At 43.1% G+C, this 27,920-nt stretch overlaps 1 protein-coding gene across 1 annotated transcript; it reads right to left on the bottom strand.

Annotated features, from left to right (window-relative positions):
• Window positions 1-1,205: 1,205 nt before the first annotated feature.
• Window positions 1,206-27,920, bottom strand: SPACA7 (sperm acrosome associated 7). Its single transcript, XM_036300476.1, has 6 exons — window positions 27,809-27,920; window positions 18,584-18,688; window positions 17,624-17,716; window positions 13,851-13,898; window positions 2,240-2,320; window positions 1,206-1,318 (listed from the first exon to the last, which is right to left on the bottom strand). The coding sequence occupies exons 1-6, from the start codon at window positions 27,918-27,920 to the stop codon at window positions 1,206-1,208; spliced, it is 552 nt and encodes a 183-aa protein (XP_036156369.1).

A 27,920-nucleotide genomic window follows, 5' to 3' on the forward strand; every position in this document is an offset into this window, starting at 1 on the left:
AGCATTCAGTCAAAAGCACCAATCACACTGATGGCCAGACAGATTCTGAGGTACTCCAGATAGTGGAGTTATTGAATACAGCTGAAAAACAAACAAACAAACTACAACTAATACAATTCAATAAAACAGATGACAAGATGGTGAGTTCACAGAAAAGTGGAATCCATAAAATAGAATCAAATGGAAAATTTAGGATTAAAAAGCACAATGATTGAAATTTAGTACAAAACAGAGGAATAACAATAGCTGAATAAAATAGGCATTTTTAGACAAAGAAAAACCCAATAACATATCTACCAGATGCTTCATGAACTTCTCCAGATCTGCCTTTCTGAAAAAAAATGGGACAACCACATTTTGTTCTCAGTAATTCTTTCCAACCTGGTCACCTCATGAGTCAAGCAGAGGAATAACCTGTCCACAATCTGAATGAGTTTGGATTAAAATAATTTGCTGAGAATGTGTTTTGGTCTCTCCCCTCCCTCTGAAAATGCTGTAGGTTGGATACCCCATTTGGAGCATACTTTTACCTCTCATATTATAGAGACCCAATATTTGTTTTCCCAAGCCTAGTAAGCATTATGGTGCAATTATGGTGTGTTTTGTACATGTATGTGTATGCTTTGCAGGTGCTGTAGAGGCAGGGAGATGTGGGAGGGCTGACTATCAGGCTTCATGGACAGAATTCTCAGACTATCTGAGATTAAGTTTCCTTAAACCTTATCCTATTTAAAAAGATGAAGCTTTCAATGCTCTTCTTTTCAGACTCAATAAATTTTTTTGGTTCTTGTTTCCTTAAAAAAAAAAAAAAAAAATCTACACAGCCCTAGCTGGTTTGGCTCAGAATGACAGCCTATGGATTGAAGGGTCCCAGGTTTAATTCTGGTGAAGGGCACATGCCCAGGTTATGGGCTCGATCCCCAGTAGAGGGCATTCAGGAGGCAGCTGATCAATGATTCTTTTTCATCAATGATGTTTCTATCCCTCTCTCTCCATTCCTCTCTGAAATCAATAAAAATATATAGTTTTAAAAGCCTACACAAATAAAAAGAAACACATACCCTCTAGCTTAATGTTTAAATAAATGAATTCTACTTGGGAATACATGAATAAAAGAACTTTCCTTCTACCAAATGGTTAACCATACATACATATGTGTATACATATGTTCTTTATTCCTAAGAATGGGGTGGATGGATGCGTTCTCATTCAGTCAGGATTTCATTCTTTACGGAGATCTCTCGGAGCTGATGGCCATGCTGACCACTCTCTGCTCTTTGAGGTTTGCTTGTCCTCTTCAATTTACTGGAAAGATTTCCTGTTTGGAGAAATGAGATTTCCTTGAGAAATTTGAGGTGTTCCACTTATTTCCATGAGCATGCAGTTCAGAGTCTGTCATGGAGGTCCCACAGCTACAGACACTACTAGTAAGGAAGCCTGAAACCAGCTTCAAGCATCCCTGGTGCTGTGTGAACTGGAAGGAGATGGTGAGGAGGAGTCATCCTGGGTGGGGGAATGAGGCCAGTTGGGGGCAGTCTTAAACTGTGTGGACAGATGTGTGGGATGTAGAATGCTGGAGATAATGAATCATCAACGTGACTACAAAGTCTAACTCAGAGATGCTGGGAGGACAGGGGGAGGACTGGCCTGGATAAAAGGCTCAGAGATGATCTGGAAAGTTCCTGGGAGAGTATGGGGCCAAGAACAGAAGCCATGGCGAATATGTGTGGACCAATTTAGCAGTTAGGAAGTCATATCAGAAAAGGCAGTGGGAAGGGCAGCAGATAAGGGACCCTCAGAGATATGAGGCTCAGCCCTAGGTGGGAGGCTGCCTGCAGTGAGGGGCAGGTGTGACTGGTGGTTTGGACCTTCTTGGGTCTGGTCACAAGGGACAGCAACAGCCGCAATGTATATGTTTGACAGCAGCTTCACCTGCCCTAGTTATTCTTGAGAAGGAGGGACAGCCTCTTGCTCAGTTAGGTTGAGAAGGAGAGGAAATACCCATATGTGGCCCATGATGCCTTAAATCAGGACTTGATAGACCAGGGTGTCCCTGCATTGACAACCACCAGGAAACTCCTGTGGGGCTCATAGCTGGTCTACCCAGGAACTGTGTCACCTGCTCTTTCAGAGAGCTGTTCACAAGGCATGTGCATCTCTTGAGTGGATGTTTTACTTCTCTTCATAGTAAGATAATAATCCCAGAACTGGGATCCACTTATCTATTATTCCAGTTTACCTGAAAATTTTCCAATTTTTTTGAGGATTTTGTCCAGAACTGATAAACTTTCATAGGGATCATTTTTTGAGTTCTTTTTGTCTGTGGGGAAAAAAAATAAATACAATGATTAAGCTTTGGTAAGTAATTAAGGCATAATTCCAAAAGTCTTTTCCTTAAAACTTCTGAGGAAGCAGCATCCTGTGCACAACGTCATGATGGTTGCATAGCCTCAGGTGAGGCCCTCAAAACATCCTTTCCTTCCTTGAGCCCAGAACCGAGAACGTGTGGCTTGTACTCAAGCCTGGGTGGAAGCGTACACCTTCATACTTTCTCTCTACGCTCAGAGGGTGCACTAGCGAGAAACTACTGTGTCACTTGGGTGTAGGAAGGGCCCTCGTTCCTCGTGGTGAGCGCCAGTTCCTCATGGAGCTAATGCTCCTGAGTGATTGGACCTGTCCTTGGACCTGGACACAGCTCACAAGTGGGTGACTTCCCGCCCTGCCTTCTGTCAAGCCCTTTCTACCAATAATTGTGTGGACTGGTCCTGTTGCTGGGGAAGAGGAACAGTGTGGGGTTGCACAGGGCTGGGAGGGACTCTGCATGTGCCTGGTCCGAGGGCCGACTCCAGTCCGACAGAGTCAGGGTGGAGGTGGGCTCACCTTAGAGTCAGAGTCACTCCTCCTTTGGGCATGACCTTCACTGTGCCCTGCAGCGCATGCTCCTTCTCCTTCCTTACCCTTCTACTCTCAAAAGGTATCAAGAAGATCCACCCCCTTTAGTTTTCCCAAAACTCCTTGGAACACTTAAGGAAAACCTTTAAGTTTAGCACATTTATATTTGTTGAACACATGAATAATAACCGGTTGGGTCTTCATTGGCCTGTGGGTTCTTGGGATAGAACAACCCCTTGTTTATCTATCAGCACTGAGATGCTCACTCACTATTGAGTGAGTGAATCTTTTGTTAAAGCTAATGTTAATAGGAAATTAATGATTATGGCATAAAATTACATATGCTTCATGGGACACTTAATTTTTAACAGAGCCCAAAGTTGTTGTTTTTTTTATAATCCTCACCGGAGGATATTTTTCCATTGATTTTTAAAGACAGTGGAAGAGAGAAGGAAAGACAGAAAGAAACATCAATGTGAGAGAAACATATCTATTGGTTGCCTCCTGCATGCGCCCTTGCCAGGGCTTGGGCAGGGGAGGAGCCTGCAACTGAGATACATGCCCTTGATCCAAATCAAACCTTTGGTCCACAGTCCGACACTATCCACTGAGCCAAATCGGCTAGGGCAATCCCAAAGTCTTAAACTAAAGTTTAGACAAAGTCAAGATTTCAGGAATGGTGTTATGGACCATGAGGACTTCTCAGATATGCTGGGAACCACACAGGGGAAATTGGCTGTTTTGGCAATCAGAGCATCCTCGGGCTTAGGTTGTCCATTTCCCCCTCTATATTTGCCCTTAATCCTCCTCCACGTATATAAGTAGAAGTGGACATAAAACAAATAGCAACACTTAAAATCTGTGACGTAATCACCAGACCGCAAGCCTCTCCAGGACAGGCACCAGGAAGAATGAACTTAATGTTCCCCCCTCAGACCTCGAAGCTTTTATCTGGCACACAGTAGTTGCTGACTAATGTCTATTAAGTAAGTGAGTTATCAATCATGCATACTTGGGAAGAATACTGACTAGTTGTTCCTCTGTAATAGAAGTCACCATTACTATAATGATGATGTTAGCACCTTGGCACTCTCTCTATGTGCCCAGAACTGTTGTGTTTGAATTATCCCATTGGACCCCTCAGCAATCCTATGCCTATTTTACAGATGCAGGATCTGAGGCAGAGAGTAATTCACCCCTAGTGAACCCTGGGGTGGGAGCCTAGGGACCTGTGAGAAACTGTGTGACTAATGCCCCTTTCAAGGACACGTGGAGGATCCTGCACCACAGGGTTCCCTGGAGATACCCAGGGAATGAGCAGCTCTGAGAACTGGTCCTTGCTTTAACTCCAATGGCACCCAACCCCCCTCCACCCTTCCTGTCTTTCTCAGGGAGGATTCCATCTGGACTGTTAATTTGCTAGAAATGTTGCCTCTGTAGAATAGTGCAGTGGTATTTTACCTTTCAAGTACAATGGAGCCTTGACTTACAAGTGTCCTGACTAACGAGTTTTTTGAGATACCAGCTGTCTCTCGGCTGATTTTTTTGCTTTGAGCTAACAGAGTAATTTGAGTTAACGAGCTCCTTAATGAGCTCCTTAACGAGCTCGGTCTTGGAACGAATTAAATTCGTAAGTCAAGGCCCCACTGTATTTACTTTTACTTTTTTAAAAATGCAGTCAAACCTTGGCCTGGTGGCTCAGTTGAAAACAACCACAGGCTACTCTGGTTCCTCCCAAAAGAAGAGTCAAAATTACTTTCTTGAAGAAATAGCTTTTCAAGAAAATTTAAAAAAACTTAGATAATAAGCTTTCTTTCCCCCCAAATTAAATCTATATCTATAGCTATATTTGTATCTATATCTATAGCTATTATCTATTAACTCTATATCTATCTGTATGTCTATTATCGATCTCCCAACCTACCTATCTCTATCATCTATCTCTATCATCTATCTATCTAGATAAATGGCACATCAATTTAGCTCATGGATTGCTTAATATTATCTGCCAGTTCTTTGCATATTTGCATAGCTCCTTGAGAGAAGGTAGGAAACTTGACAGACATTAGTTTTATAATCATTGACTTTTACCCACTCACTTGGGAAGACGTTATGGGGTGCCTGCTGTCTGGGCCCAGCACAGCACCTTTCTGAGCAGTGCCTGTCTTGGGTCCTACCTATGGTGCTTCAGACCTCTGGGGAGTGTGGGCTTTGTGGGTCTCCTACAAGGAGCCATGCTCATTGTAATCTGAGTTTCTGAGTTCTCTCGGAGGAGTCACCCTCTGGGAGATGGCTGTTCTCTCAGTGATTCTGGTGTGTATGCAAAATCTGTACTTTTCTAGAATGGAGAAGACATACAAACAATATGTAATTATATATGTGTTTTCCGATGGTTTGAGGTAGTTTCTGACCTGAGTGGTAAGGGCTGCTAACCCAGTCTGTTCCTTAAACCACTTCCTGTTCAATAAAAGGCATACACAGGGTCTATCTCGTGACTTGTTGGGAAGATAGCATAAAAGATAGCATGTGACAGTGTCAGGCCTATCCACAAGTTCATTATTATCATTGTCATCATGGTATTCAGCCACATGTGGCCCAAGGGTAGTCACAGATCCTTGGATTTGTTTCTCTTAATACAAGGCATTGAAAGGTGCATTGAGACAGCATTATTATCATTATTATTGTTACTACTATTACTTGCAACAAGGTGCTACTTAAATTTCTATATACATTTTCCTGTCTAGAACAATTAGATTCAAGGCAAAAAATTCATAGATTTCAGCCCATGAATGAGAAAACGGAGTGCTCCGGTGTTACAGCATGGAGGCAACCTGGCAAAATTGAACAGGCATCAATCTTGGCTCACAAGTGAGAAGAGTCTGAAATGTCACTTTATCTCCCAGACCATAGCCTCTTCAGACACAAGCTCAAATGATAGATTTGATATTCTAGTGGGTTCTGGATACTGATCACTCAAAAACAACCTTCTGGCCGACAAGGTGGGTCTTTCCTGTGACAGCAGCCGCCGCCACCACCGCCATGGGAACCATGTTTTCAGTCTCCTCAAAAACATGGGCACCACCCTCACTGTCCAGGGCCTGAGGGTCAGGGGCCACATCTGACCACAAGAAGAAACAACACAGAAAAAATAAGGCTATCCTGAGCCTCACTTTATTTCTTAATTAAAATAAAATGGCAAAATATTTACTTTCATTTATTTTTTTAAGGCAGTCAAGCCCTGGCCTGGTGGCTTAGCTGGTTAGAGCATTGTCCTGTATAGTAAAAGGTTGCTGATTTGATTCTCAGTCAGGGCACATACCTAGGTTTGGGGTTCAATTGCCAGTGGGGATGTGTATGGGAAGCAACAGATTGATGTTTCTCTCACTCCCTCACTCTCTTTCTCTCTCTCCCTTCCTCTCTCTAAACATATCCTCGGAGGAGGGTTTTAACAAATGTAGCCAACATTCCGTGGGGAAGCACCCGACTATTTCCCAGGCACTGCTGGCTTGAAGATCTTTGCAGGCAAATGGTGTTTTGGGTCACCCTAAAGTTCACGTTAAAGTCCTGCCTCCCGCTACCTCCGAATGCCACCTAATTTGGAAATAAGGTAATTGCAGATGTAACTAATTAAGATGAGATCATACTGGAGTAGGGTAGTCATAATCCAATATGGCTGGTGTCCTTATTAGAGGGGGAATTTAGACACAGAGACAGATATACACAGGGAGAACACCACATGATGACAGGGGCAGACATCAGATGATGCACCTACAAACCAAGGAACATCAAAGACTGTGTGTGGGAAAGCCTCAGAAGCCAAGGACAACATGGGACAGATTCTCCCTCACAGCCTTGAAGGAACCAACCTGCCCTTGATCTCAGACTTGTGCCTCCAGAACTGAGAAACAATTGATTCCTATTGTTCAAACCACCCAGGCCGAGGTTCTTTGTTATGGCAGCCCCAGGAAACAAACACAGATGGATAAACTGGTTACCACTGCGGGTGATGGGTCTTACATTTGCTGAAAGCTAGCAGTTCCCTGGGAGCCTTGTCATCTGGCAAGGAAGAGAGCCCTGCTGCATAGGTAGAACACCGCTGAGTGTGCCCTCCAAGAAGTCGGCCCCGCTCCAGCTCCAGCACAATGAGGAGACCCACTACACACACAAGCAATGTGCAGCAAACTTATCTCCAGATCTCAGGACTTTCAGGGATGAGGGCGTCACCTGAAGCAGCAGCTGCTTATCCGTTAGCTCTCCACCGACGGGAAGGAAACTGCATTATATCATGACCAAGTTTCTCTCTCTCTCAACAAAAGTTCCATCAACACATGCACTCTATTTTTACTCTTCTGTTTTAAAGGTTGGTGCCAACCCAATACATTGATTTGATAACCCACTCACGGGTAACCATCCCAGTGTGAAAGCCACTGGCTTGGAGGTGCCCCTCCTTTCTTTGCAAAGGTGTCTAACGAACCAGGTCAGGCTGAGGGGAAGCCAGCTGGTGCCCTATTTCCCAGGAAAAGAATGGATTTCTCTCTAGTTGCAGCCATTTCCTGGTCTGATCTCTTCTCTGTTTCTGCCAAAGTATGTCTTTGTCATTTGCCTTCAGTGGACATGGAGAAAACATGTTCTTATATTTTCAACTGTTTTTCCAGTTCAATTTCTCCATGATCATCTCTTTCTAGTATATTTCCCTGGCCCATTTCCCAGACCAAATTCTAAGCACCTGGAGGTGAGGACCTCAGAACCCAGCACCTTTTGCAAAACAGCGCAACACTGTCAAATTGTGTTTGAGTTGCTTGTATAGTTAGTAGAATATTATGGAATTTAGCCTTTTCTCCATGTTCATGAATCTACATTATCGCCACACATTTTCATAGAAACATCTTTGCCAGTCCTTTGCTCAAACGAATCTCAAGGTTGTGACACTTCATTCATTTATTCATTCACCCATTCATTCATTCAGTCAACAGACACCTGCTCTCTACAAAATGCTGGGTGGCATGGAGGACACAGTATTTCCCCCAGGAGGCCACATTCTACTGGGGGTGGCAGTGGACACGCAAACCCAGTGTGGTCGGCGCTGATACCAAGCACAAATGTGCTGTTCCCTCAGGAAACCACGGTCCCACCAGCTACACCTTACATCTTTCCCTTAATTTTTAGGAACCAAGCTAAATTGGGAGCTGTCTTAACACATCCATTTAGCTTTTTCTAAAAATTAAAGGCCTGACTCAGGCTGAGGAGGAAATAAGAGGAAGCAAAAGCACGAATTGCAGATAAGGCTCCCAGGGATAACTTTTGCCAAGGCTCGGACTCTGTTTCTGTGACCCCTCCCCCGTTGGGAAGGTTGAGACTTCATGTTGCAGTTTTCTTTCCATTAAAAGGGATAAGCCTGTAACGCAATGTCACTAGCTGTCCGTGGGCTTGTGTGCCACTCTGCCGTTCCATTCACCTCTGACAACTAACTTGTTCTGGGCGATCATCTGGCTCTGGTATTCTGTTATCCTAAGTGCATCACAAATCCAAAATAGACTGTTGCAGAGCAAAAGGAGAGGGAATCAATGCCTGACTAGGAAGTAGGAAACATTATATTAGTGTAATGAAAAATATCATCATACTAATCTGAAAATGGTGGCGGTGGCTATGAGGGGAGAACTTTCCAACTCCTCACCGTGTAGACACACTTAAACTTGCCCAGTCTATTTGGCCAGCATGCAGAAACACCTGTTTGAAATGATGGGAAAACCAGCACTCATGGTATGGCGAACAAATTGCAATGAGGTAGAAATTGCTTTGCTATTATTGTTTTACTCAGGAAATCTTTGGGTTTACCCCCCTAGTTAACAGGACTTTTTGGGTTCACTATTGCTTCTTACATCCTACTTCTCCAGTCCTCCTGCATTAAATCCTTGATGAAATTTTAATAAACTCCTATCAATGTGTAACTCTCACATTTTTCTAGCAAATGTCAGTTACATCAGTAATGTAAATGAGCTTAAGTTCTCCATTAAATTTTTTTTTTGGCAATTCTTTTTAGGGAACGAGATCCAAGAATAGTCTGTATACTTAAAATGATGCTGAATGATTAAAGGCGGGGAGAGTTGGTGGATGGGAAGAGATCAACCAAAGAACTTGTATGCATATATGCATAACCCATGGACACAGGCAATAGTGTGGTGAAGGCCTGGGGTCGGGGGGAGAGAGGCAGGGGTGGGCTAGAAGGGGTCAATGAGGAAAAAAAGGGGACATACACAATACTTTCAACAATAAAGCTTTTTAAAAAATGAAACCTAGTAAAGAAATAGACAAAGATATGTTAGTAAATTGAAACAATAAGAAAGCAGACCGCAGTAATCTTTTTATCAGACAGTAAAATCAAGCCTAAAGCACTAAACATGACAAAGAACTGCTCTTTTTAATACTAAAAGCTAGAGTAAGCTAGAGTTCACAAAGAAAGTATAACAATCATGAAAATCTATGCAGAAAATAACACAAGAATCACACTTATAAAGCAAAAGCTGCAGAAAATGCAAGAATACATATACAGAAACATATTTATAATAGGAAACTTTTGTACGCTGTTCTCAATAAAAAATTAAGGTGATAAATATAAGGAGAGAGGATACTTAAACAACATAATCAATAAGATAGATATTATAAATGTACACTAAATACCCTTTACATCTCGATAGTAGAGAATACATCTTCTCAAATGCTCATGGAATATTCACATAATTGGTTTTATATTAGGTCAAAAGAAAATGTAAGCTAATTTCAAAGTAGAGCTATTAAAAAGAATATTCTCTGATCACAGTACAATAAAAGTAGAACTTATTAATAGAAACAAAGAGAAAATGCCCTAGGAAATTAGAAAACATTTTTATTAGACAACTTTTAGATAAAAAGGAAGTACAAACTAAACCTATAGAATTTCTGAAAAAATAATCTTACCTAATAATAGACAAACATGGAAATTGACCATCCCTCTGCTATGCTCACCAGCCAATCAGGAGAGTATTCAAATTAACCCAACAAAGATGGTGGTTAATTTGCATAGTAGGCACAAAGCAGCGGAGTGAAGACTGAAGGCTCCATTTAGAGCCGTGAAGACTGAAGGCTCCGGAGCGAAGACCTGGGTCCTGGGTGCCAGAGGAAAACTGGTCCCGGCAGCCAGGGGAAGGGAAGGCCTATTGCACGAATCTCTTCATGCAATGGGCCTCTAGTGTTAATTAAAATACTATGTATAAAAATCTATGGGATATGTTTAAAGGAGCAGAGCACCAAACACTTATTGGTAAAATGAAAAATTACTCAGCTCTAAAACCTAGAATGAGGGCAACAAAGTGAACTGTAAGAGAGCATAAAGAAGGAAGAATTAATGATAAAGACAGAAATTAAAGAGGTACAGAATGGAAATGTAGTAGAGTTAATTTGTTAAAACCCTGGATTTTGGAAAAATTTATAAACCAGAACAACTACTAGTTTAACTGATCATGGAGGAAAAAAAGCATAAGTTTAAAAAATAAGAAATAACAAGAGGGAAATAGCAATGGAAACAAATGGCATTTTAAAATTCACAAGACAATTTGAAGATCTCCATGCAAATACATTTGAAACATATAAGAAATAGATAATTTTCTCAGGAAATATATCGATTGCTAAAATTGACCCCATTTGATTAAGAAAGCTGAAATTAATCACTTATCCTAGGAAAAAATATAAAACATTGTAAGTAAGTACCCCAGGGGAAAAATAACAAGATAAGATGGACTCACAGGGCATTTCTAACAAATCTGAAAAGACCAGATGGTTCCAATGCTCTAGAAAATTTCTAAGAGAATCAAAAAGGAAAAAAACCCACCTTTTAATTCTATATTATAAAGCAGGTATAACACTGACACTTCAACCTGATAAAGATTGTACAATAAAACTACAGACTAATGTGACTTGTGTATTTGGGTGCAACAATGCTAAATAAAGTATTAACAAGCAGAATGAAATACCATTTTAAGAAAATAATCAACATGACCCAGTGGTGAAACGCAAGGTGGGTTCAATATTAGAAAATTTTGGGAGAGAAACCAAGATGGCGGCATAGGTAAACACCGGAGTTTGCTGCCTCGAACAACAATTCAAAAATACAACTAAAAAATAAAATGGACATCATCCAGAACCACAGGAAGGCTGACTGAGTGGAAATTCTACAACTAGAAGGAAAGAGAAAAGCATACCGAGACTCAGAGGAGGCACAGTGAGGAAGTAAAATACTAAGGTACAGAGGCGCACACGAAGCGGGCTGGTGGCTGAGGGTGCAGTTGTCATTTTCAATCAGGAGGGAGTCTCAGGCTCTGAGCTCCAGTTCCGGGCAAGTCTCCAGATTCATACGGGAGAAGCAGGACCGTCTGGCATCGGTTGGAACTTGAGGGCAGCTTTCTCTTGGAGGGGCTTGCAGTGATTGCCAAGACACTGGGAAGCAGGGCCTTTGAGAGCAACCATAACTGCTAGCCCCACCCTGTTGATTCCGTGGGACCTGCCCTGCCCAAGGCCTGCAGGGAAGCTTTTGCTGGATAGCCTAAGGCAGAGGCTAGATTAGCACCTCCCTAGAGATCCAGGAGCTAGTGTACCCAGAGGTCAGAGTGGGACCATCCAGTTTGCAGCTCCGTGGAACCATAAAGGACACACTCAGGGGGCAGACTCAGTGAGCACCAAAGCCCCATGAAGCAAGTCTTGTCCCGGAGGGGTGTCTCCAGCACAGAAGTTCTCCCACTGCAGACACAGCTGATTCCCACAGCCAATTGGCCTGGAGGTCAATTCCTCCCAGTGATAACTACAACAATCAAGGCTTAACTACAACAAGACTGTGCACAAAGACCACAATGGGGTGCACCAAGAGTGTCCTCCTCAGGTAATTGGGGAGGCTGAACCACTGGGACCTAGAGGACACTTAACACAGAAAACCACTTTATCAACACAGGGAAGCATAAAAAATGTGGAGACAAAGAAAAAGGACACAAATGACAGAAATGGAGGAAAACAAACTACTGGATATAGAGTTCAAAACCACACTTTTAAGGTTTTTCAAGAATTTTCTAGAAACTGCGATAAACTTAATGAGACCTACAAGAAACCTAATGAGACCCTCGAGGTTGTGATAAAGGACCAACTAGAAATTAAGCATACACTGACTGAAATAAAGAATATTATACAGACTCCCAACAGCAGACCAGAGGATTGCAACAATCAAGTCAACGATTTGAAATACGAAGAAGCAAAAAACACCCAACCGGAAAAGCAAAATGAAAAAAGAATCCAAAAATACGAAGATAGTGTAAGGAGCCTCTGGGACAGCTTCAAGGGTACCAACATCCGAATTATAGGGGTGCCAGAAGAAGAGAGAGAGCAAGATATTGAAAAACTATTTGAAGAAATAATGACAGAAAACTTCCCCTACCTGGTGAAAGAAATAGACTTACAAGTCCAGGAAGCGCAGAGAACCCCAAACAAAAGGAATCCAAAGAGGACCACACCAAGACACATCATAATTAAAATGCCAAGAGCAAAAGACAAAGAGAGAATCTTAAAAGCAGCAAGAGAAAGACAGTCAGTTACCTACAAGGGAGTACCCATACAACTGTCAGCTGATTTCTCAACAGAAACTTTGCAGGCCAGAAGGGAGTGGCAAGAAATATTCAAAGTGATGAATGCCAAGAACGTACAACCAAGATTACTTTATCCAGCAAAGCTATCATTCAGAATTGAAGGTCAGATAAAGAGCTTCACAGATAAGAAAAAGCTAAAGGAGTTCATCACTACCAAACCTCTTTAAGAAGAGGAAGAAGAAGAAAAAGGTAAAGATACAAATTATGAACAACAAATACACATCTATCAACAAGTGAATCTAATAATCAAGTGAATAAATAATCTGATGAACAGAATGAACTGGTGATTATAATAGAATCAGGGGCATAGAAAGGGAGTGGACTGACTATTCTTGTGGGGGGGGGGAGGGGTGAAGGGGATGCGGGAAGAGACTGGACAAAAATCGTACACCTATGGATGAGGACAGTGGGTGGGGAGTGAGAGAGGAGTGTGGGGTGGGAACTGGGTTGAGGGGAGTTATGGGGGGAAAAAAGAGGAACAACTGTAATAATCTGAACAATAAAGATTTAATTAATCAAAAAATTAAAAAAAGAAAATCTTGCTACATCATATTAATAGAACTAAAAAAAAGGTTATCTCCAAAGATGATGAAAAAGACTTTGACAAAATGTAAAGGAATTTATGGATACTTTCTTTACATGTGAATATACATAAATCTCTCTTACAGCCAGAATTTTACTTATTGGGTAAATACCAGAGGCATTTCTGCCACAATCATGAGCAAGGCAATGATGCCCACTAACTATACTACAGCTCAAAAGCTAAAGGTAATTAAAGATGAATAATTTTAACTACAAAAATATTGAAATATTTTTTGCATGAAAAATTCAGAAACAGTTACAAGACAACTAACAAACCCCAAAAAAATTTGTCACATATATCTCAGACAAAGGTGTAGTATTCTTAACATATAAAGTACTCGACATTGAGGATAAAAGACCAAAAACTTAGTGGGAAAATAAACATAATGAACAGAAAATTCACAAAAATTATATAAAAACGAATATGAAAAAAATGAACAAACATGATATAAAAAGCCATTAAATATATGTTAGTCAAACTCACTAATAATTATAGAATTTCAGATTAAAAGAACACTTAAATATCACTCTTCACTCATAAGTCTGCTGAAAGTTTAGCAGTATGAGAACACACCATTCGGAAGGCTGGGGGGAAGACTTTCCTGTCCTCTGTCTCTCCCACTTCCTGCAGAGTGCAGGCAGGAGTAATCACCAGTTTGCATTTACTACTATTGAAAATTCTGTCCTCTCTGCTGGAAGAGAGATGTGACTCACCATGATCCTCGGGACCACCGACTTGGTAACTATCATTAGCACTGGACTCTTTGAAGGAAAACATGGGGGAAAAGGAGAGACATATTCTTGATTACACACTTATGAACATTTTGGCCCATACTTCATTTTAAAAGGTTAAAGAAGGGGGAGGTGGGAAAAGAGTAACTAAAGAATTTATATGCATATATGCATAACCCATGGACACAGACAGTAGTTCAGTGAAGGCCTGGGGAGGGAGGGTGCAGGAGCGGGGAGGAGGACGTCAAAGGGGAAAAATAGGGGTACATCTGTAATACTTTCAACAACAAAGATAAATAAATAAAATAAAAGGTTAAGTTGAAAGTTAATATCGTTTTTTACGTTTTATTAGAAAATGTGTTTTGGAAAGTTATGTAAATATGGAGTTAGGTACCCTATGACTATTAGTCATTCATTTTTTGACCCAGCTATCCCAATTCTAAGAATTTACCCCTGGAGGTCATCTCCAACAATAAGAAAATACATATGCCCCAGGTTATTTCTTTATTTGCATATGTGAGTGCTTCCCCCTATTGACACAGAGGCCGCACTCTCCTACACGTCTCCCCAGGAGCCCCTGTGTCCCAGAGCCCAGCTGGAGGTAGGCCTTGCACTTCACTCCCATCACTCCCTCCCACCCAGACCTCTTGGTACTGAGAGGCTGGAGACTCCCCTGCACTTACTAGACTAACTTAATTAACTGTGTGCAAAATGCTTTGAGACACCCCTGGGCAATGTGCTGGGTATGTGCAAAGCATTACTGTTATGATGCAGTAACATTCCCTCTAATGAGCAGAGACAATCTGCTGAGAGACCCTTGGAAGAGCCAAGATGAGTCAGTGCAGGCCATTGATTAGAATGCTGCTTGCATGTTCCTGGGAGATGATTAAGGGACAGGCAGATGGCACACCACAATCCAACATGGAGAAAACCAGCAGATTTGGCATTCCAAGGGACAACTCTCTGAAATGGCCTGAATGCCTAAGAATAGGGAATTTACAAATGCTGTTCATGACTCTTGGGAGTTTACTTATTGGTTATACTAGTTTTTTGCTTTATTTATGACTAGAGGCCCAGTGCACAAAATTCATGCACTCGGGGGCGGGGGGGACGGGGGACGGGGGCATCCCTCAGCCCTGCCTAAGCCGTCAGTTGCACATCCTTAGCACTGCCGTGGAGGCGGGAGAGGCTCCCACCACCACCGCTGTGCTCTCCAGCATTGAGCATCTGCCCCTGGTAGTCAGTGCACATGATAGCGACCGCTCATTCTGCTGTTCAGTCTATTTGCATATTAGGCTTTTATTATATAGAACTTACTTGGAAGATCATCTTTGGTCTCACTTATTTCCCATTCAGCAGTTGTGCAACAGGCAGGGTACAGGTTGCTCAATTCTGATCTTATCTGATCTAATCTGATCTTTTCTTTGTTTAAAAGCCTATGCAGACTTCTGGTTGCCTTTAGAATAGAGTCCAAAGTACTCAATATGGTCCACGGGTCATGACCTGCCCCTGCTCTCATTTAACTTCACCTCCCACCGCTCTTCTCTCCCAGCTCTGGGCTCTACACCGGACTAGTTATTGCAGCACTATTTGTCATTGCAGAAAATTAAAACGTGAAAAGATCACACACCGATAATAGGGGCTCCAACTACGGTTCATATACACGGTGGTGTACTTTGCAGTTGTAAAAAATAGAGGAAGATCTCTATCAGGTGATATTGAGTGATTTCCAGTTTACAGTGTTAAATCAAAAGAGTGAAGGGTGTGTACCCCTCATGTAACAAAGTAGGGGTATACGAATATGCATGTATCTCCTCATCTGTGCAAAAGGAAATACAGGAAGGGTAGAACAGAATGAATGAGATAGGTCACCTATGGAATTGATTGGGTGATGGGCCAGTGGTAATTTTATATATATATACTAGAGGCCCAGTGCATGACATTTGTGTGCATGTATGGTCCCTAGGCCTGGCATGCGATCAGGGCCATCTTCCCAGGCTGCCCGCAGCCAGCCCCTGCCCCCCACCACCACCCACCCCAGTTCCCTGTTTGCCATCAGGCAATTGAAGCCTGACGACCAGGGGAAGGAACAATGAGGTCAGCCGTTCCCACTTGCTCACTGGCCCTGGGCCCCCCAGTGGGTTGTCCTCTATGTGTGGGGCGACTGATGGGGCGGGGGCCTTGGCCTGGCACCACCCGTGTCCCCCCCCCACCTACCCCCAGTTCCCCGTTTGCCATCGGGCAATGGGAGCCTGCTGGCCGGGGAAAGGGACAGAGAGGTGGTCAGTGCACCTCATAGTGACTGGTCGAGCGGTCGTGCTGGATGTTCCGCCATTACATTTTGCATATTACCCTTTTATTATATAGGATACTTTTTTCCTATAATTATGACTTTAAAAACCATGGTAATGCTTCATGTATTCCAATATAAATCAACATTTAAAATCAACAGGATGTGGGAACCAAAAAGAGATGAAACAGTAACAAATGACCCTGACTTTATCAGAATGAGTAACACACAATGAACAGGCAAGGAAGCAAAGAACTACTGTGGGTAACTTCGGAAAACAGTATGTTACTATAGACTGTGAGACTAAAGATGAAAAACTACCCACAAACACTGTTCTCCTGTTGGTAAATCTGATTTTCTTGGGAGTGTGGGATAACAATCCTTGAGCTCTACGACTAAGCACATGGTTAAATATATTGTGGAAAACGGAAGCCAGGTTTCTAACAAAAAAGGACTAGAAGCTACCCTGAGAGAACCCTGCGCTGCTGGGGTGGGATCAGAGGTAGCAAGTGGTTTCAGAGAAAGGAAGGAGGGAAGGAGAGAGGCAGAGAACTCAGTGTGATGTATCTGTGTGTGCATCTGTGTGGTCTGTGTGTGCATGCATCTGTGTATGCCTGTGTGTCTGTGTGTGTGCATCTGTGTGGTCTGTGTGTGCATGCATCTGTGTATGCCTGTGTGTCTGTGCGCGCGCATCTGTGTGTGCCTCTGTGTCTGTGCGTGCGTCTCTGTGTGCTCATATGTTTCCAGCTCCGTCTGCTGGGAAAGCCTGGAAGCAATGCCATTCTATTGGATTTACTCAGCACCCAGTTCTTGGCTTTTAAGTGCAGCTCTTCGGTAAAAGAAACCAGACTCCAGGACTGAGACAGGGATGGTACAACAGGCCCTAGAACACCTCATGGTGCCAGAAAGTGAGGACGTGCTCAGAAAGGACGGGGCATGTTAAAAGGACAGAGGAACAAAATGCAAGGGACATGCAAGGCAAATATGGGATAATTTGGACAAGAAAACAATGACACTGGTTTTCATTTCAGCAAATTGTCTGCTGGAGGGATGCATTTCCTCCACTTCTGGTGGAGGAGGGGGGGTAACCTGGGAGGGCATTCTCCATTCCCCCACCCCAGGGGAGGAGCAGTGACTTAACTGAAACGTTGGGAGGGGATGGGCAGTGTGACAGAGCCTTCCTTGCCCTCTGGCATCCACCTGCCTGCAGGGACAACATTCCTGCCAGCTGCTCTAGACGTACTTTTTCCCAGGTCAGATCCTTGGACAGGGATGGGAGGGAGGCTGGTGGTCTCTGGGCCTCGACAGAGACTGAAAATCTGTCTGACCTGGTGAAACGGCCATGCTCTGCAACCTCGCTTTTCACCCTCCAAAAAGGAGCCGTCTCCATCTGCCTCTGTCGGGCCCCTCTGAGCTCCCCACTAAGCTCTGAACTCAGGCAAGGGAGTTACCGGGTTGCATTTACCATTATTGGGAATTTTGTCCTCGTTGCTAGGAGAGAATTGTGCATTATCTGGCGGTTCAGCACCAACTGGCTCATCCTCATCAGTGTCAGTATCTTTGAAGAAGAACATGGAAAAAAATGAGGAAATGTTTTCTTGATACACACTTATAAACATTTTGGCCCATAATTTATTTTAAAACGTTAGGGTGGAATGCTAATAGAGTTTCCACTGGAAATGTGTGTTGGAAAGTTAATGTGTAACCAGAGAGTCAGGCATCGCCTGAGTGCCTTGAACCAGCAGTTGGGTCTGGGCGGATGTTGGTGAGCTAGTGCAAGGACTTAAAATTTATGCCTGGATGCAAACTTTCAAGAAAAAGCTGGACTTCCCCGCTGCTTTGTGCATTTTCACGCTCTGTGTGTAGATTTCTGGTGCCCGGCTTTCTCCTTAGCAGGTGTCAACCAAATATTCTATCTTAGTTCTCAGTGCGCTACTTTATTATGTTCATTTTGAACAACATGAAGCTGTATTTTTGGAAAAGTATGTTCTTTGCATTTATTCTCTACTAGCAGTGTGGCCTTGGGCACGGCCTTTTTCAGACCTTAGTTTGATCCCATCAAATGGGGTCATGGTCACTGCCCTGCTCTCTAAGAACCTTAGGTGAGCATCACACATGCTGGCTTATGGGAAGTTCCCATTTTCCTGTGCCCCCTGTTCCCGCAGTGATGGAGCCCCTCTTGTGCACATGCACCCCAGAGACCACCTCAAAATGAAGGGAACTTGTCTCTGCCAGTCTAGCTTTGACCTCCCCAGTCTCAGGCAGGTTATGGAAATGGTTTGGGACAACCGCCTCTTTCACATCTCCATCTGCTTTTGCCTCAGAGAAGCTGGCCTTAAGAATGTGAAGATGATGGGATTGTGCATTTAATACCATAGGCCCCTAGGAACACATGTAATTATAGGGTTAAAAAACAAATACTTGCTTTTTTCCCCCTTGAACAATGCTCGTGGTGGTGTTGTTGCTGTCCTGGGTGTTTCCGCCCCGGATGATTTATTTGGATTCAATATCTCTTGGACTAGAACTTCATCTTGGGAAAAGCATACAGGACACATTAAAGCCAGTGATGCAGAACCCACACCCTTTTGCTCTCTAAACAGACCCAAGGCAGTCTGTGGATGTAGTGACTGGCAACAGAAAGCCAGGGACTCCATGGACACGGGAGTTGGCTTCCTAAAGAATCTTGTCTGGGGTGGGGAGACCACTGTCTTTCTAAGTAATTTCTGGAAACCTGAAACCATCCAGATTCCTTGGACAATAAACATTGACTCCCAAAGATACGAGGCTGGAAACCTGGCCCCACATCTATATATATAAAAGGCTAATTTTTAAGTGTCCCTCTCACCATCCCACTGGTCGCTATGATGCGCACCGACCACTAGGGGGCAGATGCTCAATGCTGGAGCTGCCAAGCTGCAGTGACTTGACAGTGGCAGTTCTCAGGTGACACACCTCGAAACCAGAGAGCAGGGAGCCCGATTCCTTATCAGGCAGCGCAATTCCACCTTCGGCCATGGGTTATGTTGTTGCTAGGGTACTGTTGCCCTGAATCTGCTTTACTGCACACTTGCATTTGCATTCCACACCCTGTACGACGGCAACTTTGCAGAGTGCCCTCTTGCCCTCTTGCATGTCAGAGAGCTGGTTTCGGCCCGATCCCTGCAGGCCAGTCCATGGGACCCCACCTGCCAGAAAGACCCTGCTCACTCCACCACAGTGCGGCCCCAGGTGCAGCTGGCTGGGGAGGGACCAGAGGAGGTTGGCTCCAGGGCATTTCCGGCCCATCTCGTCCAGTCCTGCCCTGCCAGCCACCTTCTAATTAATTTCCTTTCAATGTGCACGAATCTGTGCACCAGGTCACTAGTGGATCATAATTATTTCTGATCCTGTCGTCATCCTGTTCTTTCCGAGTCTTTCCCTAAGCTGTCCTCTTGTAGGCGCGAACAGTGTTCCTGATGTCTACATCATGCGGCATGGTTTTCTCCTTTACATCCTTCTGACTCCTCCTAGGAGATTATAACGTAAGAATCCAGGGCTTTGTGCCAAACAGAGCTGAGCCACATTCTGGTTCTACTCTTATTGGAATGTGATCTTTGACATGTTGTCTCTCCCATCTTCAGTTTTCTCTTCTGTAAAATGGGGTCTGTATTTCTTTTTCTTATTTTTTAAAATATATTTTATTGATTTTTTACAGAGAGGAAGGGAGAGAGATAGAGAGCTAGAAACATCGATGAGAGAGAAACATCGATCAGCTGCCTCCTGCACATCTCCCACTGGGGATGTGCCCGCAACCCAGGTACATGCCCTTGACCAGAATCGAACCTGGGATCCTTCAGTCCGCAGGCTGACGCTCTATCCACTGAGCCAAACCGGTTTTGGCGGGATCTGTATTTCATTGGGCTTTTTATGAGGTTCAAATAAAGCAGTGAATGTAGGAAATATGCTCCTGAACTGTGGCGGAGACTGAATAAATAAATGGCAGGTGTGAGTCCTCCTGTTCTCTGAAACACAATGGTCACATTTTTAGCTTTCCCCTGTTCAGTATGATGTTAGCAGTGGTTTGTCATATATGGTGTCATAATAGTGGTCTTTATTACGTTGAGGTATGTTGCCTCTATAACCACTTTGCTGAGAGGTTTTTTTTTTTTAAATCATAAATGAATGCTGGATTTTATCAAATACTTTTTCTGTATCTATTGATATGATCACACAATTTTTATCCTTCATTTTATTTATGTGGTGTAGCATGTTAATTGGTTTGTGGATATTTAACTAACCTTGCATCCCCGGAATAAATGCCACTTGATCTTTTTTAAAAAAATATCTTTTTACTGATTTCAAAGAGGAAGGGAGAGGGAGAAAGAGAGAGAAACATCAATGATGAGGGAGAATCATTGATCAGATGCCTCCTGCATGGCCCCTACTGGGGATTGAGCCCGAAACTGGGGTATGTGCCCTGACCAGGAATTGAAACATGACCTCCTGGTTCATAGGTCAATGCTCAACCATTGAGCCACACCAGCTGGGCTCCACTTGATCTTTTTTTTTTTTTTTTTTTTTTTGCTGAAAGTATTACAAAGAGTATTACATATGTCTCCCTTTTTTTTCTCCGTCCACTTGATCTTTTTAAAATATTACTGAAATTGGTTTGCTAATATTTTTTTTAAATATATTTTATTGATTTTTTACAGAGAGGAAGGGAGAGAGATAGTTAGAAACATCGATGAGAGAGAAACATCGATCAGCTGCCTCCTGCACACCCCCTACTGGGGATGTGCCCGCAACCCAGGTACATGCCCTTGACCGGAATCGAACCTGGGACCTCTCAGTCCGCAGGCCGACGCTCTATCCACCGAGCCAAACCGGTTTCGGCTGCTAATATTTTATTGAGGCTTTTTGCATTTATGTTCACCAGGGATATTGGCTTATAATTTTATTGTAATGTCTTTGTCTGGTTTTGAAGTGAGGAAAATGGCGGCCTCTTAAAATGAGCTTGGGAGCCTTCCCTCCTCTTGAGTTTTTGGAATAGTTTGAGAAGGATAAATGTTAATTCTTCGTTGGGTGTTTGCTAAAGTTCACCTGTGAAGCCTTCCGGTCCAGGACGTTTGTTTGTTGGGAGTTTTTTTATTATTAATTTGCTTTCATTGGTAGTAAATTGTCAGTCAAGATGTTCTGTTTCTTCTTGTTTTAGTCTTGAAAGATCATATATTTCTAGGAATTTATCCATTTCTTCCAGATTGTCCAATTCATTGGCATAAAATTGTTCATATTATTTTCTTATAACCCTTTGAATTTCTCTGATGTCAGTTGTCACTTCTCTTTCATTTCTGATTATATTTATTTGGATCCTCTCTCTTTTTTTCTTGGTGTATGGTTAAAGGTATATCAATTTAGTTTATCTTTTCAAAGAACCAGCTCTTGGTTTCATTGATCTTACATATTGTGGTTCTTTTTTAGACTCTGTTTCATTTATTTCCACTGTGATCTTTATTATTTCTTTCCTTCTACTCACTTTGGGATTTGTTTATTGTTTTTTTCTAGTTCCTTCAGGTGTAAGCTTAAATTGTTTATTTAAGATTTTTCTTGTTTCTTGAGCTAGGCCCATATTACTATGAATTTCCCTCTTAAACTGCTTTTGCTATGTCCCATAGTTGTGTTTTTATTTTCATTTGTCTCAAGGTATCTTGATTTCTTCCTTGATCTCATTGTTAACACATCCATTGTTTAGTAACATGTTATTTCACCCCCATATGTTTGTGTTGTTTATTTTTATTACTGTAATTTCTAGTTTCATACCATTATAATAGAGAGGATGCTTGATATGATTTCAATCTTCTTAAATTTATTAAGACTCGTCTTGTGTCCTATCCTGGAAAATTTTCCATGTGAACTTGAAAAAATAAAAAGGATATCCTATTGCTTTGGGATGAAATGCCCTAAAAATATCAATTAAATCCATCTGGCCTACCAGTAATTGTAATTTAAGGCTGCTGTTTTCTTATTGATTTTCTGCCTGGAAGATCTATCCATTGATGTCAATGGGGTGTTAAAGTCCCCTGCTATGACTGTAGTACTGTTGATCTCTCCCTTATGCCCATCAATATTTGCTTTATATATTTAGGTGCTCCTATGTTGAAGCACCTAAATATATTTATCTATTTATCCTTATGCAATGTCTTTCTTTGTCTATTATTATAGCCTTTGTTTTAAACTTTATTTTCTGATATAAGTATTGCTAAGCCACCTTTTTTTTCATTCCATTTTCATTCCTTTTCCATCCCTTTATTTTCAGTCTGTGTGTATCATTCGCTCTGAGGTAGGTCTCTTATAGACAGTGTATATAGGGGTCTTGTTTGCATACCATTCAGCTATCCCACATCTTTTGATTGGAGCATTTAACCCATTTACATTTAAAGTGATTACTGATAGGTACATAGCGATTGCCATTCTATTATTCATATTTATGCTCCTTTTCCTCTCTACTTCTTCTTAAAGAAGTCTCTTTAACATTTCTTGTAATACTGGTTTAATGGTGATGAACTTCTTTAGCTTTTTCTTGTCTGGGAAGCACTCAGTCTCTCCTTTTATTTTAAATGATAGCCTTGCCCCGTAGAGTAGTTTTGGCTGTAGGTCCTTGCTTTCCATCACTGTAAATATATCATGCTAACCCCTTCTGTCCTGAAAAGTTTCTGCTGAGAAATAAGCTGACGGTCTTTGGGAGGTCCCTCGTAGATAACTATCTTTCTCTTATTGCTTTTAAGATTCTTTGTCTTTAATCTTTGCTATTTTAATTATGATGTGTCTTGGTGTGGGCCATTTTGAGTTCATCTGGTTTGGAACACTCTGCAGGTCCCAGACTTGTATGCCCCTTTTCTTCACTAGGTTAGGGAAGATTTTGTCATTATTTCTTTAAATAGGTACTCAATCCCTCGCTGTCATTCTTCTCCCTCGTGCACCCTTATGATGTGAATGTTGTTATACTTGATGGTGTCCTGAGACTTCTAAGCCTCAAGAGCAATGCCAGTGTCACACTTCCCTTGGACTATCTCTCAGACTCTGGGTGAAGCAAAATCCTTACTCCAGATCCTATGAACAGGCAGCATTGGGCATAAATTTCCTGACATTAGCTGGGGGTCAGGACTCCATGCTCTGAATCCCATGCTCAGAGGACTTCTCTAGCCTCAATTTCCTTAAATATAAAATAGTTGGTTGAACCAGACTGTGGGCCTTGTCGCTCTGGCCACACAAAAACACATGGAATAAGGCTAGTCCAACTGAGATGTCCTTTAAGTGTGAAGGACACCTGGGTTTTGATGACTCAGTGAGATAAAGACTTAAAATATCTCAATAATAATTTTATATTGGTTATATGTTGAAATGTCATGAAATAAAATATTATTAAATTAATATCAGTTGTTTTTATTTTTTGGAAAACAATGGCCAGGAGAAAATGTAAAATGACATCTGTGGCTTGCATTGTATTTCTTTTTGACAGTCCTGGGTGAGATCAATGATTCCCAACCTGTCCATGCTTCCAGGTGGGGCTGGATACCAGGGATTTCCAACAAGTTCCCTAGGTATGCAGGCGCTGCTGGTCCAAGCACCTCGCCTTTCTTAGGTCTAATGGCCTAAAATTCTACATCTTTCTTGGGAGTTTGACTCTTAGATGTAAGCACTCAAGCTATGGGACATGGGGATATGATTCTAGCCTCTAACCAAATCTCTGCTACCTTGTGCAATTTGCCTCAGGTTATTGGGAAACACACATTGACAATCACCCAAGCCCATCCAAATATGGGCCAGATGTTTGATAATAGGAGGCTCTTTACCAACTAATCCAGGCATATGCTCCTGAGATTTTGATCTGGGTGACATTTCAGTAGCTGGACCTACTGGGGTAATAAAAACCCGAATAGTTTAACAATGTTCGTTGAATTTGCACTAACTTCTTTCTAAATAGACTCTGTTTTGCAGAACCCTGCACAGAGTTCCTGGGTCTGGGTTCTCCTCTGGAAAGTGGAGGGCAAGGTGGCTTTGAGGATGGAATGACACTTTTGCCCATGTGCTCTGAGCTGACACTTGCAGTGCCCACTGGCACCATCCCTCTAGAAGAGTAAACACTGTCCTTGCTCCAAGGATGACTGTGCTTGTACAAGTGCTCTGAGGAGAGCAAATGAAAGGGACATGCACATCCTTTTGTAGTAGGCAGGTAGACAGACATGAGCAGAGCTAGGATGATAGGCCTGGTACAGCAGGTTACCAGGGCAGAAAGCCCTGGGTACCTAGCGATGGACAGTTGTAGCTTGGGACCTCACCCTAGAGTAACCTTTCCTCCCTTAGCATAGAGATGTTCATGTGGTTTGGTCTCAACCGTTCATATCACTGGATGTGGTTTAGACCCCAGAGCTTTCCTCCCTAGAGATAATATCTAGGCCTCAATTGTATTTCAGCTCCAGGCCCTGAAAAGCAGCAAAAGGAGACAAGTGACACCATGCTGACCTCACAACCAGCTACATGAATAATGACCCCCTGCCCTGGCAATGACCAATCAATCAGAGGAGACCCTGACCCTAAAAGGATACCCCTGGAAAGTTGTAGAATATTGTATTGAAATCTTCCCCTGGAATCGCCCCTAAAATCTCCACCCTTAAAACCCTTAGGAGGGAGTGCCCAGTGTGTTCTCTCTCCTGGGAGCACCCCTAGCTTTTCCCTTCCCCCTCCCTATTCTCCCATGCGTGTCCCTTTACTTTCCTCACTTCTAAGTTCCAAGGGCCCTTCCTTTGCCTCTATAACTTCTTTCCTAAGCTTATTTCTTTTACAAATTACTACTTCTACGTCTGTGATTTTCTAAATAAACTAGAGGCCTGATGCATGAAATTTGTGCAAAGGGCCTTGGCCCTGGCCCCTGACTGCTCCTATCATGGGCCTCTGCCGCCTCTCCCTCGGCCCCTGCCCGCTGTGGCTTTGTCTGAAAGGAAGGACATCTGGAAGGATGTCTGGTCTAATTAGCATATTACACTTTTATTATTATAGACGTTCTCTTATAGTTTGAGTCTTGGCTCTGAATAATTTCCTAGCCAGAACTCAAGTACCAAGGTTGTTGAACCCAGGTCCTGTTTGACCCCATGGGTCTAATACCTGATGCTGTTCCCACCACCCCCAACACTGGCAGGCTGATGAGAGAGGAGACAGCACCCAAGGGCTGGCTAGGCAGGGCCACCTTCCCCTTGCTGCAGCTCAGAGCATTTAAGTGGCGTCTGCAGACGCTGAAGTTCCAACTCTAAACCAATGACAAGGCTGATTTTCAAATGGGTTTAATGATGGACAATCTGCATACCAATTGACTCATCTGCGCACGGAGGGCTTAGAACAATACAGGAAAACGATGTAAAAAGGTCTGTGCTGCGATGACAATCGCTTCCCAGTGTGCTGACCTTCGGTAAATGAAGCAAACAAAAGTACAGTTCTCTTTGGAGAAGACATTAATGCGTCATTAAGAATGGGTACAGCTGCATCGCGCAAGCACTTTGTTAAAAATATTCTTTTCATTTTGTGTCTGTCCCGTAATTATAATGGAAGTATTGTGCAAGTCAGCCAGTAAGCGTATGCAGAAAAATATTTATGTTTTGTAATATCTGCACGGTTTCTAAAGTATTGTCAAGTGTCGCTGCTCTATCGGATTTTGCTTGTCGTCACCTCTTACTGACAGTCTCTCAGCTTTAAACCGGCCCAGCACCCATGTTATCATGAGACTTGACTATTCTTTCTCCATATTTGCATGGCGCCCATCCTGGCCATGAGGAAGGGCTCGCTGTTGAGTTCTGTGGCTGTGAGCCGGTTAATTTGAAGAAATCGAGGCTGTAACTTCCTCCATCACGAGGCCCATGGCTTCTGCTCCCCTTCCTCTCCTCGTGGTTAGGCCAACCGTGTGGCCAATGGCCTCAGTGCCCACCAAGGCAGAAAGATCCCAGCAGCAGAGTAAAGACAACCAATGTTCTTTTGAGAAAACGATTTAGAAACCTCCCCTAGTTGGTCTTTCAAGCTGGGGCAGACCTTGGAGGGAACCTAAGGCTTTCAGTGTCTGACAAGGAGACCAGATCTGGGGAGGGGAGAGGCTGGGTTAGGGCTGCAGCAAGAGCGTCCACTTAATCCCTGGGTGTGGAACTGGGAGCCAGAAAGGCATAAATAGGACTGAACTGGCTGGAGGGATGACAACGGCCTGGAGTGACCACACATCCCTCACCTGTTCGAGCCTTCAGCACCCTAGCACCTCAAAGGACACTGTTCTTGGTAAGTGCCGCAAAACGAACTGTCCTTAGGAAAAGAAAGCTGGAAATGTTAGCTTCCTTCATGACATTGTCAGGCCCAGGTGACCCCCTGCCTTCTCACCCAGACCAAGGCCAGGCTGGACTGTCCCCCAGGCCCGTGTGGGTGGGAGGGAGCATGCACCACTGGGCTCAGGGCCAGGACCCACGTGTCCTGCTCTCAGGAGAGCCGCTCAGGATGACTCTTGTGTTGCTCACCCAACCTTGGGACCTGGGGCTGGGGGACCCTCTCAGGCCTCTTTTCTTGAGCTCCCATCTTTGGTGACCTCTGTGGGAGGTGGAAGGGGGAGAGGGAGTAGGTGGTCTGAACATGTAATTTCTTGGTCAGAAAGGGGGGTCATGGAAGTTCCCCCTTTCTGCTGCCTTCTGACCACTCTACCATTGAGTCATATTCCCAGAAGGCCATCCCCCATCCACTGTTCCACTGTCCCATTTCTCAATATGTTAAGTGGTCAGGACAAAAGGGTCAAAGCCAAAGGCATATGGGTGCTGCTTGGGTGTGATTGGAACCAACCACCTGCAAAAGGACATTCTGAGACCATGGGAGACATTTGAATATGGGTCAGTTATGAGCCCATATTCAGTCCTTTATAGAATGTTTTGTTACTCTTCTCAGTGTTTACCAGTAAAGACATTGTAGATATATAAAAGAAAAAGGCCCTTATCTTAGCAAGAAAACATTTTCATGAAATGTTAAGACATCTTGGAGAGGCTAAAATATTACCAGTAACAACAAATGTATATGTGTGTGTGCGTGTGCGTGTGTGTGTGTGGAAAAAAAAGATGGCAAAATGTATATAATTGAAACTGGATAATGGAGGTTATTTATACTATTTCTCTACTTTTGGGTAAGTACAAAATTCCCATATAGCCCAGCTGGCATGGCTCAGTGGTTGAGCATTGACCTATGAACCAGGAGGTCACGGTTTGATTCCTGGTCAGGGCACATGCCTGGGTTACAAGCTTGATCCCCAGTGTGGGGTGTGCAGGAGGCAGCCAATCAATGATTCTCTCTCATCATTGATGTTTCTATCTCTCTCTCCCTCTTCCTTCCTCCCTGAAATCAATAAAAATATCTTTTAAACACACACACACACACACACACACACACACACACACACACACACGCACACAAATTTCCATAATAAAAAGTTAGCATACATAATGTATGCTACTCTCCCATGGAGTTCCAGATTTTAAAAAGCGCTTGAACTTACTCCGTTCCCCCGGGAATAAGTGGTAAATTTGGGGAGATGGGGAAGGAGGGACCTGTGGCAGAAAGCCACCACCTGCCTGATGAAGGCCCCAAGAAGCATGTTTCCTACCTGCCACACGATCCACTGCGACTGTACCTGAAGACGTGTTAACCGGCTGCTCAGCTTTGTGACAGCAGCACAGCAGCAGGACAAAGAGGGTCACTCCTCTATTCGCTGCCAT

Source organism: Myotis myotis, unplaced genomic scaffold (assembly GCF_014108235.1).
Source record: "Myotis myotis isolate mMyoMyo1 unplaced genomic scaffold, mMyoMyo1.p scaffold_m19_p_3, whole genome shotgun sequence".
Taxonomy (NCBI): Eukaryota; Metazoa; Chordata; class Mammalia; order Chiroptera; family Vespertilionidae; genus Myotis; species Myotis myotis.

Excerpts from the sequence above, each read along its gene's own strand:
- SPACA7 (XM_036300476.1), bottom strand. The coding sequence starts at position 27,920 with ATGGCAGCGAATAGAGGAGTGACCCTCTTTGTCCTGCTGCTGTGCTGC. Across the intron at positions 13,899-17,623 it reads GGACAAAATTCCCAATAATG|AGTCCAGTGCTAATGATAGT; the intron begins GTAAATGCAACC and ends TTTCCTTCAAAG. Across the intron at positions 2,321-13,850 it reads CGGTGGTCCCGAGGATCATG|ACAAAAAGAACTCAAAAAAT; the intron begins GTGAGTCACATC and ends TTTTCCCCACAG.